This window comes from Pongo pygmaeus, chromosome 4 (assembly GCF_028885625.2).
Source record: "Pongo pygmaeus isolate AG05252 chromosome 4, NHGRI_mPonPyg2-v2.0_pri, whole genome shotgun sequence".
Lineage (NCBI taxonomy): Eukaryota > Metazoa > Chordata > Mammalia > Primates > Hominidae > Pongo > Pongo pygmaeus.
Window position 1 is genome coordinate 37,677,760 of NC_072377.2, and position 12,553 is coordinate 37,690,312.

A 12,553-nucleotide genomic window follows, 5' to 3' on the forward strand; every position below is an offset into this window, starting at 1 on the left:
ATCTTTGAAGAAGGACCTGTCTTTCTTATTATGGCTTTACCTTTCTTTTTTTCTTCTAAAGAGAGGATGTCATTTTCCTCTCCATTTCCCACCTTACTAAGCACCTGTTACATACAAGCACTGAGTTAATTCCTGAGGTGGGCACAGGGTGGTACACAAAGAGTTAAAGTGAAATAAATGAAGCATGTTATGAGAGAAAATTGGGATAAAATAATATAGGTTTATAATTAAGATGGTGCTCTTTTGGGGGAACTAAACATTTTTACATTTAAAAATGACATGTCAATTTCTAGTCAGTTTATTTTTTACCTTGTTAAAACATCTTTTTTTTTTTCCTTTGTCTTTATTTTTAAGGGTCATACAGCAATGCTTCATACTGGCTCATGGCATCCCAAAATAAAGGGAGAATTTATGACTTGCTCAAATGATGCGTGAGTATTGTTGATAATTCATCTAATACATTCCTATCTTTAGGTATTTTATTTAACATTTGTATTGTTAACAATCTTGGCAGTAATGTAGTAAGTGGAATATTAGGAATTCTGATTTTATATATATATATATATATATTTTTTTTTTTTTTTTTTAAGGGGGAGTCTTGCTCTGTTGCCCAGGCTGGAGTGCGGTGGTACGATTTTGGCTCACTGCAACCTCCACCTCCTGGGTTCAAGTGATTCTCCTGCCTCAGCCTTCCAGGTAGCTGAGATTACAGATGCCCACCACCACACCCGGCTAATTTTTGTATTTTAGTAGAGATGGTGTTTCATCATGTTGGTTAGGTTGGTCTCGAACTCCTGACCTCAAATGATCCGCCTGCCTCAGCCTTCCAAAGTGCTGAGACTACAGGTGTGAACCACCGTGCCTGGCCTATATATTCTTGTTCTTTACTTTGATTTTATCTGATAGTGTAGTATTTGATTAAACAAAAATAGACACTATGAAAACAAGAGTGGTATAAATTCCTGTAGAGTTTATTAAGGTTGGATCAGATTGATGCTATTAAGTGGACTCAAAGGGCTTTGAAGTTGTGACTAATTATTACTTTGTATAATAAAGGCTTATTTCCATCTGAGTCTAATAGCTAACATAAGCTTATTGGCTAAGATTGATTTTGAAAGGAATAACCGAGGAAATTGATTAAATTTGGTGTGTATGTCAGTTCATACATACCAGCATCACATTGAAGCAAATTAATTAAATTTCCTCGGTTATTAAATTTTTTTTTTTTTTGAGATGGAGTTTCGCTCTTGTTGCCTAGGCTGGAGTGCAATGGCACAATCTCAGCTCACTGCAGCCTCCACCTCCTAGGTTCAAATGATTCTCCTACTTCAGCCTCCCAAGTAGCTGGAATTAACAGGCATGCACCACCACACCAGGCTAATTTTGTATTTTTAGTAGAGACGGGGTTTCACCATGTTGGCCAGGCTGGTCTCGAACTCCTGACCTCAGGTGATCCACCTGCCTCGGCCTCCCAAAGTGCTGGGATTATAGGCGTGAGCTACGGTGCCAGACCCTAAAATTTTTTTATTTTAATTTTTATGAGTACAGAGTAGGTATATGTATTTATGGGGTATGTGAGATATTTTGATACAGCCATGCAATGCATAATAATCACATCAATAATCACATCGTGTAAAATGGGTATCCATCTCCTCCCTTTGTGTTACAAGCAATCCAATTAAACTCTTTTAGTTATTTTATTTTATTTTATTTTTTATTATATTATTTATTATATATTATATATTATTTATTTTATTTATTATGTTATTTATTTTTTTGAGATGGAGTTCCACTCTTGTCACCCTGGCTGGAGTGCAATGTCACGATCTCGGCTCACTGCACCTTCCAACTCTCGGGTTCAAGTGATTCTCTTGCCTTGGCTTCCCAAATAGCTGGGATTACAGGTTCTTGCCACCATGCCCAGCTAGTTTTTATATTTTTAGTAGAGATGGGGTTTTACCATGTTGCATAGGCTGGTCATGAACTCCTGAACTCAGGTCATCCACCCACTTCGGCCTCCCAAAGTGCTGGGATTATAGACATGAGCCGCTGCACCCAGCCTCTTTTAGTTATTTTAAAATGTACAGTTATATTATTATTGACTATAGTCACTCTGTTGTGCTATCAAATATTAGGCCTTATTCGTTCTTTCTTTTTTTTTTTTTTTTTTTAACCCATTAACCATCCTTACCTCATTCCCACACTCCACTACCCTCTTCAGCTTTTGGTAACCATCGTTCTTCTCTCTGTGTTCAGGAGTTCCATTGTTTTGATTTTTGGATCTCACAAATAAGTGAGAACATGCAATGGTTGTCTGCGTGTCTGGCTTATTTCATTTAACGTAATGATCTCCAGCTCCATTAATGTTGTTATAAGTTACTGGATCTCATTCTTTTTTCATGGCCGAATAGTACTCCATTGTATATATGTACCACATTTTCTTTATCCATTCATCTGTTGATGGATGCTTAGTTTGCTTCTGAATTTTGGCTATTGCAAACAGTGCTGCAACCAGCGTGGGAGCACAGATATCTTTTCGATGTACTGATTTACTTTGTTTTGGATATATACCCGGCAGTGAGTTTGCTAAATCATATGGTAGCTCTGTTTTTAGATTTTTGAGGAACCTCCAAACTGTTCTTCATAATGGTTTTACTAATTTACACTGTCACCAACAGTGTATGAGGGTCCCTTTTTCTCCACATCCTTGCCAGTGATTACATGGTTAAGATTCTTTTGCATTTATATCTGCTCATCCATGACTCAAGAATATTATAGGGAATATTTGAGCAGCTTTTCCCTGTATTGTTATATTATATGATTCATTTTAGTATTAAAAGTAGTTCACAAGAATGCACTTCGTATGATTACAGAGAAAATTACCATAAAAAATCTTGTAAGTTAAAAAAATAGGTGGTATTATTTAGGTGAATCATTAGTTAAACAAGAACTTTTTTATTCTTAGGTTATTTTGTCTTTCATCTTTCAACTTTCTGATACTTAAATTTGCCTTGTTAACATTCACAGTTGCTGTTCATATTCTTAGATACTTTATATTTTCTGAAATATATCTTTAGAAGACAAATGACATAATTTCACTTTCATAGAGGAATTAAAAAATTAATTTGATCTAAAAGAAACTGAAATTTGTCAATCTATACAAATAAGAATGTGACTAAAATAAAATAAATATATTTTACTAAAATTTCTGGTAAATCAGATTATGTAGTGTTGATTTCTTTTCCTATCTTAGTCTTTTTAGCTGCATAATTACTTTTCCAAATAGTTAAGGTATGTTTGTTTAAAGTTACGTTTCTTATTTCAGCATTAGGGAATGAACTTTATCAGCAATCTAAATTAATAATATAGCATGACTCTGTAAGGTTTATTCTAGGATGTAAGGATATTTTACCACCAGGATATTTCAGTATACTTCATTGCTGAACAAATGAAAGATTAAAATCATGTGATTTTATTATATGATAAAGTGGACATTTGATAGAATTTAGTCTTTCCCAGTAAAAGTTCTAAGTAAAATACAGATAGGAAGAAATTACCTAAATCTGATAAAAATTAGTTACTAAAATTTAAAGTAAATATTGTATTAAATATTGGAGTACTGAAGCTACTTGCATTTAAATAGGAAACAAGACAGGGATGCCCATAACTACTTTGAGACTTATGCAGCAGAGACTTTATGCAGTGTCTTAAGATAAGAAAATGAATAATTGATATTAATATTAGAAGAAAACAAATACACTATTGGACCACAGAGGACCTGGGCTATTCTGGTTAAAACGTAACCACAGAGGACCTGGGCTATTCTGGTTAAAACTTAAGTTGAATAGAGCAGTTGGAAAAAAAACGTTGTTCTCAAAACTCTTGGATCAGTGTGAATGGTGGGCTCTCATAGTTGATAATGTTTTAACTTTTATGAGCACTACAGCAGCCTTTCCCAAATTGATTTCCAGGCTATGTAAATTAGAAGTTTGACAAAAGGCATTCTGTGGTCAAATAAATTTGAGAAGCTTTGAATGTTATATTCCAAGACCAGTGATACACAATAAGCATTTAAAAGTTTTTAAAAATAATTTTTAAAAACTTTTTTATTTCAGTAGGTTTTTGGGGGACAGGTAGTATTTGATTACATGAATAAGTTCTGCAGTGATGATTTCTAAGATTTTGGTGCACCCATCATCTGACCAGATTACACTGTACCCAATGGGTAGTCTTTTATCTGTCACCACTCGCCACCCTTTCCCCCAAGTCCCCAAAGTCCAGTGTATCATTCTTATGCCTTTGTGTTCTCATTGCTTGGCTCCCACATGTGAATGAGAACATGCGATGTTTGGTTTTCCATTCCTGAGTTACTTCACTTAGAATAATAGTCTCCAATTCCATCCAGGTTGATATGAATGCAATTATTTTGTTCCTTTTTGTGGCTGAGTAGTAGTCCATGTATACACACACACCCACACACACCCACACACACCACATGTTCTTTATCAACTTGTTGATTGATGGGCATTTGGGCTGGTTCCATGTTTTTGCAGTTGCAAATTGTGACCCTATAAACATGTGTGTTCAAGTATCTTTTTTTGCATAATGACTACTTTTCCTCTGGATAGACACCTGTAGATCCAGTGGGATTGCTGGATCAAATGGTACACCTACTTTTAGTTCTTTAAGTAATCTTCATACTTTGGTTGTGCTAGTTTACATTCCCACAAACAGTGTGAAGGTTGTAAGTGTTGCATTTTCACTGCATCCCCGCCAACATCTATTATTTTTTGATTTTTTTATTATGGCCATTATTGCAGGAGTGAAGGTGATATCGCATTGTGGTTTTGATTTGCATTTCCCTGATCATTAGTGATGGTGAGCATTTTTCCGTATGCTTTTTGGCCATTTGTATATCTTCTTTTAAGAATTGTCTATTTTGGCCAGGCATGGTGGCTCATGGCTGTAATCCCAGCATTTTGGGAGGCTGAGGCGGGCGGATCATGAGGTCAGGAGATGAGACCATCCTAGTTAACACAGTGAAACCCTGTCTCTATGAAAAACACAAAAAATTAGCTGAGCATGGTGGCATGCGCCTATTGTCCCAGCTACCTGTGAGGCTGAGGCAGGAGAATCACTTGAACCCAGGAGGTGGAGGTTGCAGTGAGCCAAGATCGCGCCACTGCACTCCAGCCTGGGCGATGGAGTGAGACTCTGTCTCAAAAAAAAAAAAAAAAAAAAAAAAAAAAAAAGTGGCAGTTCCAAGATGGCCCAATAGGAACAGCTCCAGTTTACAGCTCCCAGCGTGAGCGACACAGAAGATGGGTGATTTCTGCATTTCCAACTGAGGTACTGGGTTCATCTCACTGGGGCTTCTTGGACAGTGGGTGCAGCCCACCGAGCATGAGCCAAAGCAGGGAAAGGCATCACCTCACCTGGGAAGTGCAAGGGGTCAGGGAATTCCCTTTCCTATCCAAGGGAAGCTGTGACAGAAGGCACTTGGAAAATCAGGTCACTCCCACCCTAATACTGTGCTTTTCCAATGGTCTTAGCAAATGGCACACCAGGAGATTATATCCTGCGCCTGGCTCGGAGGGTCCCACGCCCACGGAGCCTCGCTCATTGCTAGCACAGCAGTCTGAGATTGAACTGCAAGGTGGCAGCGAGGCTGGGGAAGGGGCACCCGCCATTGCTGAGGCTTGAGTAGGTAAACAAAGCAGCCGAGAAGCTTAAACTGGGTGGAGCCCACCGCAGCTCAAGGAGGCCTGCCTGCCTCTGTAGACACCACTTCTGGGGGCAGGGCATACCCGAACAAAAGGCAGCAGAAACCTCTGCAGGCTTAAATGTCCCTGTCTGACAGCTTTGAAGAGAGTAGTGGTTCTCCCAGCACAGTTTGAGATCTGAGAATGAACAGACTGCCTCCTCAAGAGGTCCCTGACCCCTGAGTAGCCTAACTGGGATGCATCCCCCAAGTAGGGGCAGACTGACACTCCACACGGCCGGGCACCGCTCTGAGATGAAGCTTCCAGAGGAACGATCAGGCAGCAACATTTGCTGTTCAGCAATATTCGCTGTTCTGCAGCCTCCGCTGCTGATACCCAGGCAAACAGGGTCTGGAGTGGACCTCCAGTAAACTCCAACAGACCTGCAGCTGAGGGTCCTGACTGTTAGAGGGAAAACTAACAAACAGAAAGGACATCCACACCAAAACCCTATCTGTATGTCACCATCGTCAAAGACCAAAGGTAGATGAAACCACAAAGGTGGGGGAAAAAATAGAACAGAAAAGCTGAAAATTCTAAAAATCAGAGCGCCTCTCCCCCTCCAAAGAAACGCAGCTCCTCACCAGCAACGGAACAAAGGTGGATGGAGAATAACTTTGACAAGTTGAGAGAAGAAGGCTTCAGACGATCAAACTTCTCCGAGCTAAAGGAGGAAGTTCGAACTCACCACAAAGAAGCTAAAAACCTTGAAAAAAGATTAGACGAATGGCTAACTAGAAAAACCAGTGTAGAGAAGTCCTTAAATGACCTGATGGAGCTGAAAACCGTGGCATGAGAACTACGTGACGCATGCACAAGCTTCAGTAGCTGATTCAATCAACTGGAAGAAGAGGTATCAGTGATTGAAGATCAAATGAATGAAATGAAGCGAGAAGAGAAGTTTAGAGATAAAAGAGTAAAAAGAAATGAACAAAGCCTCTAAGAAATATGGGACTATGTGAAAAGACCAAATCTACGTCTGATTGGTGTACCTGAAAGTGACAGGGAGAATGGAACCAAGTTGGAAAACACTCTGCGGGGTATTATCCAGGAGAACTTCCCCAACCTAGCAAGGCAGGCCAACATTCAAATTCAGGAAATACAGAGAACACCACAAAGATACTCCTCGAGAAGAGCAACTCCAAGACACATAATTGTCAGACTCACCAAAGTTGAAATGAAGGAAACAATGTTAAGGGCAGCCAGAGAGAAAGGTCAGGTTACTCACAAAGGGAAGCCCATCAGACTAACAGCTCATTTCTCGGCAGAAACCCTACAAGCCGGAAGAGAGTGGGGGCCAATATTCAACATTCTTAAAGAAAAGAATTTTCAACCCAGAATTTCATATCCAGCCAAATTAAGCTTTATAAGTGAAGGGGAAATAAAATACTTTACAGACAAGCAAATGCAGAGAGATTTTGTCACCACCAGGCCTGCCCTACAAGAGCTCCTGAAGGAAGCACTAAACATAGAAAGGAACAACCACTACCAGCCACTGCAAAAAAATGTGAAATTGTAAAGACCATCGAGGCTAGGAAGAAACTACATCAACTAACGAGCAAAATAACCAGGTAACATCATAATGACAGGATCAAATTCACACATAACAATATTAACCTTAAATGTAAATGGGCTAAATGCTCCAACTAAAAGACACAGACTGGCAAATTGGATAAAGAGTCAAGGCCCATCAGTGTGCTGTATTCAGGAGACCCATCTCACATGCAGAGACACACATAGGCTCAAAATAAAGGGGTAGAGGAAGATCTACCAAGCAAATGGAAAACAAAAAGGCAGGGGTTGCAATCCTAGTCTCTAATAAAACAGACTTTCAACCAGCAAAGATCAAAAGAGACAAAGCCATTGCATAATGGTAAAGAGATCAATTCAACAAGAAGAGCTAACTATCCTAAATTATATGCACCCAATACAGGAGCACCCAGATTCATAAAGCAAGTCCTTAGAGACCTACAGATACTTAGACTCCCACTGTCAATGTTAGACAGATTAACGAGACAGAAGGTTAACAAGGATATCCAGGACTTGAACTCAGCTCTGCACCAAGCGGACCTAGTAGACATGTACAGAACTCTCCATCCCGAATCAACAGAGTATACATCCTTCTCAGCACTTATTCCAAAAAGTGATATACATCGCACTTATTCCAAAAGTGACCATATAGTTGGAAATAAAGCACTCCTCAGCAAATGTAAAAGAACAGAAATCACAACAAACTGTCTCTCAGACCACAGTGCAATCAAATTAGAACTCAGGATTAGGAAACTCACTCAGAACTGCACAACTACATGGAAACTGAACAACCTGCTCCTGAATGACTTCTGGGTACATAACGAAACGAAGGCAGAAATAAAGATGTTCTTTGAAACCAATGAGAACAAAGACACAACATACCAGAATCTCTGGGACACATTTAAAGCAGTGCGTAGAGGGAAATTTATAGCACTAAATGCCCACAAGAGAAAGCAGGAAAGATCTAAAATTGACACCCTAACATTACAATTAAAAGAACTAGAGAAGCAAGAGCAAACACATTCAAAAGCTAGCAGAAGGCAAGAAATAACTGAGATCAGAGCAGAACTGAAGGAGGTAGAGACACAAAAAACCCTTCAAAAAATCAATGAATCCAGGAGCTGGTTTTTTGAAAAGATCAACAAAATTGATAGACTGCTAGCAAGACTAATAAACGAAGAAAAGAGAGAAGAATCAAATAGATGCAATAGAAAAATGATAAAGGGGATATCACCACCGATCCCACAGAAATACAAACTACCATCAGAGAATACTATAAACACCTCTACACAAATAAACTAGAAAATCTAGAAGAAATGGATAAATTCCTGGACACATACACCCTCCCAAGACTAAACCAGGAAGAATTTGAATCCACGAATAGAGCAATAACAGGCTCTGAAATTGAGGAAATAATTAATAGCCTACCAACCAAAAAAAGTCCAGGACCAGATGGATTCACAGCCGAATTCTACCAGAGGTACAAGGAGGAGCCGGTACCATTCCTTCTGAAACTATTCCAATCAATAGAAAAAGATGGAATCCTCCCGAACTCATTTTATGAGGCCAGCATCATCTTGATAGCAAAGCCTGGCAGAGACAACAAAAAAAGAGAATTTTAGACCAATATCCCTGATGAACATCAATGTAAAAATCCTGAATAAAATACTGACAAACCGAATCCAGCAGCCCATCAAAAAGCTTATCCACCATGATCAAGTGGGTTTCATCCCTGGGATGCAAGGCTGGTTCAACATATGCACATCAATAAACGTAATCCAGCATATAAACAGAACCAAAGAAAAAACCACGTGATTATCTCAATAGATGCAGAAAAGACCTTTGACAAAATTCAATAGCCCTTCATGCTAAAAACTCTCAATAAATTAGGTATTGATGGGACATATCTCTAAATAATAAGAGCTATTTATGACAAACCCACAGCCAATATCATATTGAATGGGCAAAAACTGAAAGCATTCCCTTTGAAAACTGGCAGAAGACAGGGATGCCCTCTCTCACCACTCCTATTCAACATCGTGTTGGAAGTTCTGGCCAGGGCAATCAGGCAGGAGAAAGAAATACAGGGTATTCAGTTAGAAAAAGAGGAAGTCAAATTGTCCCTGTTTGCAGATGACATGATTGTGTATTTAGAAAACCCCATCATCTCAGCCCAAAATCTCCTTAAGCTGATAAGCAACTTCAGCAAAGTCTCAGGATACAAAAATCAATGTGCGAAAATCACAAGCATTCTTATACACCAATAGCAGACAAACTGCGAGCCAAATTATGAGTGAACTCCCATTCACAATTGCTTCAAAGAGAATAAAATACCTAGGAGTGCAACTTACAAGGGATGTGAAGGACCTCTTCAAGGAGAACTACAAACCACTGCTGAACAAAATGAAAGAGGACACAAAGAAATGGCAGAACATTGCATGCTCATGGATAGGAAGAATCAATATCGTGAAAATGGCCGTACTGCCCAAGGTAATTTATAGGTTGAATGCCATCCCCATCAAGCTACCAATGACTTTCTTCACAGAATTGGAAAAAACTACTTTAAAGTTTATATGGAACCAAAAAAGAGCCCGCATTCCCAAGATACTCCTAAGCCAAAAGAACAAAGCTGGAGGCATCACGTTACCTGACTTCAAACTATACTACAAGGCCACAGTAACCAAATCAGCATGGTACTGGTACCAAAACAGAGATACAGAGCAATGGAACAACACAGAGCCCTCAGAAAGAATACCACACATCTACAACCATCTGATCTTTGACAAACCTGACAAAAACAAGCAATGGGGAAAGGATTCCCTATTTAATAAATGGTGCTGTGAAAACTGGCTAGCCATATGTAGAAAGCTGAAACTGGATCCCTTCCTTATACCTTATACAAAAATTAATTCAAGATGGATCAAAGACTTAACATGTTAGACCTAAAACCATAAAAACCCTAGAAGAAAACGTAGGCAATACAATTCAGGACGTAGGCATGGGCAAGGACTTATGTCTAAAACACCAAAAGCAATGGCAACAAAAGCCAAAATTAACAAATGGGATCTAATTAAACTAAAGAGCTTCTGCACAGCAAAAGAAACTACCATCAGAGTGAACACGCAACCTACAGAAAGAATGGGAGAAAATTTTTGCAATCTACTCATCTGACAAAGGGCTAATATCCAGAATCTAGAAAGAACTCAAACAAACTTACAAGAAAAAAACAACCCATCAAAAAGTGAGCAAAGGATATGAACAGACACTTCTCAAAAGAAGTCATTTATGTAGCCAACAGACACATGAAAAAATGCTCTTCATCACTGGCCATCAGAGAAATTCAAATCAAAACCACATTGAGTTACCATCTCTCACCAGTTAGAATGGCAATCATTAAAAAGTCAGGAAACAACAGGTGCTGGAGAGGATGTGGAGAAATAGGAACACTTTTGCACTGTTGGTGGGACTGTAAACTAGTTCAACCGTTGTGGAAAACCGTGTGGTGATTCCTCAAGGATGTATAACTAGAAATACCATTTGACCCAGCCATCCCATTACTGGGTGTATACTCAAAGGATTATAAATCATGCTGCTATAAAGACACATGCCCATGTATCTTTATTGCAGCACTATTCACAATAGCAAAGACTTGGAACCAACCCAAATGTACATCAGTTGTAGACTGGATTAAGAAAATGTGGCACATATACACCATGGAATACTATGCAGCCATAAAAAAGGATGAGTTCATGTCCTTTGTATGGACATGGATGAAGCTGGAAACCATCATTGTCAGCAAACTATCGCAAGGACAAAAAACCAAACACTGCATGTTCTTACTCATAGGTGGGAATTGAACAATGAGAACCCTTGGACACAGGAAGGGGAACATCACACACCGGGGCCTGTTGTGGGGCAGGGGGACGGGTGAGGGAGAGCATTAGGAGATATACCTAATGTAAATGATGAGTTAATGGGTGCAGCACACCAACATGGCACATGTATACATATGTAACAAACCTGCATATTGTACACATGTACCCTAGAACTTAAAGTATAATAAAAAAAACTGTCTATTAATGTTCTTAGCCCACTTTTTGATGGAATTTTGTTTTTCTTATTTGATTTCCTTGTAGATTCTAGGTATTATTCCTTTTTCGGATGCATAGATTATAAAGATTTCTCCCACTCTGTGGGTTGTCTGTTAACTCTGCTGATTATTTCTTTTGCTGTACAGAAGGTTTTTGGTTTAATTAAGTCCCATTTATTTATCTTTGTGTTTGTTGCATTTCCTTTTGGGTTCTTGGTCATGAAGTCTTTTCCTAAGCCACTGTCTAGAAGGGTTTTGTTTTTGTTTTTTTTTTTGGATGTTATCTTGTAGAATCTTTATGGTTTCAGGTCTTAGATTTAAATATTTGATCCATTTTTAGTTGATTTTTATATAATATGAGAGATGAGGATCCAGTTTCATTCTTCTATATGTGGCTTGCCAATTATCCAAGCACCATTTATTGAATAGAGTGTCTTTTCCCCACTTTATGTTTTTGTTTACTTTGTCAAAGATCAGTTGGCTGTAAGTATTTGGTTTTATTTCTGGGTTCTGTATTCTGTTCCATGGTCTGTGTGCCTATTTTTATACCAGTATCACACTGTTTTGGTGACTATGGCCTTATAGTATAGTTTGAAGTCAGATAATGTGATGCCTCCAGATTTGTTCTTTTTGCTTATTCTTGCTTTGGCTATGTGGGCTCTTTTTTGGTTCCCTATGAATTTGGGGTTTGTTTTTCTAGTTCTGTGCAGAATGATGGTGGTATTTTGATGGGAATTGCATTGAATTTATAGATTGCTTTTGGCAGTACGGTCATTTTCACAATATGATTCTACTCATCCATGAGCATGGGGTGTGTTTCAATTTGTTTGTGTCATCTAAGATTTTTTCAGTAGTGTTTTGTAATTTTCCTTGTAGAGGTCTTTCATGTCCTTAGGTAAATTCCTAAGTATTTATTTATTTTTTTTGCAGCTATTGTGAAAGTGGTTGAGTTCTTGATTTGATTCTGAGTGTGGTTGCTATTGGTGTATAGCAGAGCTACTGATTTGTGTACATTAATTTTGTATCCTGAAACTTTACTGAATTTATTTACCAGTTCTAGGAGCTTTTTGGATGAGTCTTTAAGGTTTTCTATTATATGATGATATCATCAGCAAACAGTGGTCGTTTGACTTCCTCTTTACCAGTTTGGATGCCTTGATTTCTTTCTCTT

At 38.6% G+C, this 12,553-nt stretch overlaps 1 protein-coding gene across 2 annotated transcripts in view; it reads left to right on the top strand.

Moving 5' to 3' along the window:
• The window catches only part of WDR70 (WD repeat domain 70), a 365,021-nt gene that overhangs the window by 137,516 nt on the left and 214,952 nt on the right, over positions 1-12,553 (top strand). For both annotated transcript variants that reach the window (XM_054486906.2, XM_054486907.2), the window contains exon 9: positions 355-431. In XM_054486906.2, coding sequence (XP_054342881.1) covers positions 355-431 — 77 coding nt within the window. The remainder of the gene's footprint in view (positions 1-354; positions 432-12,553) is intronic.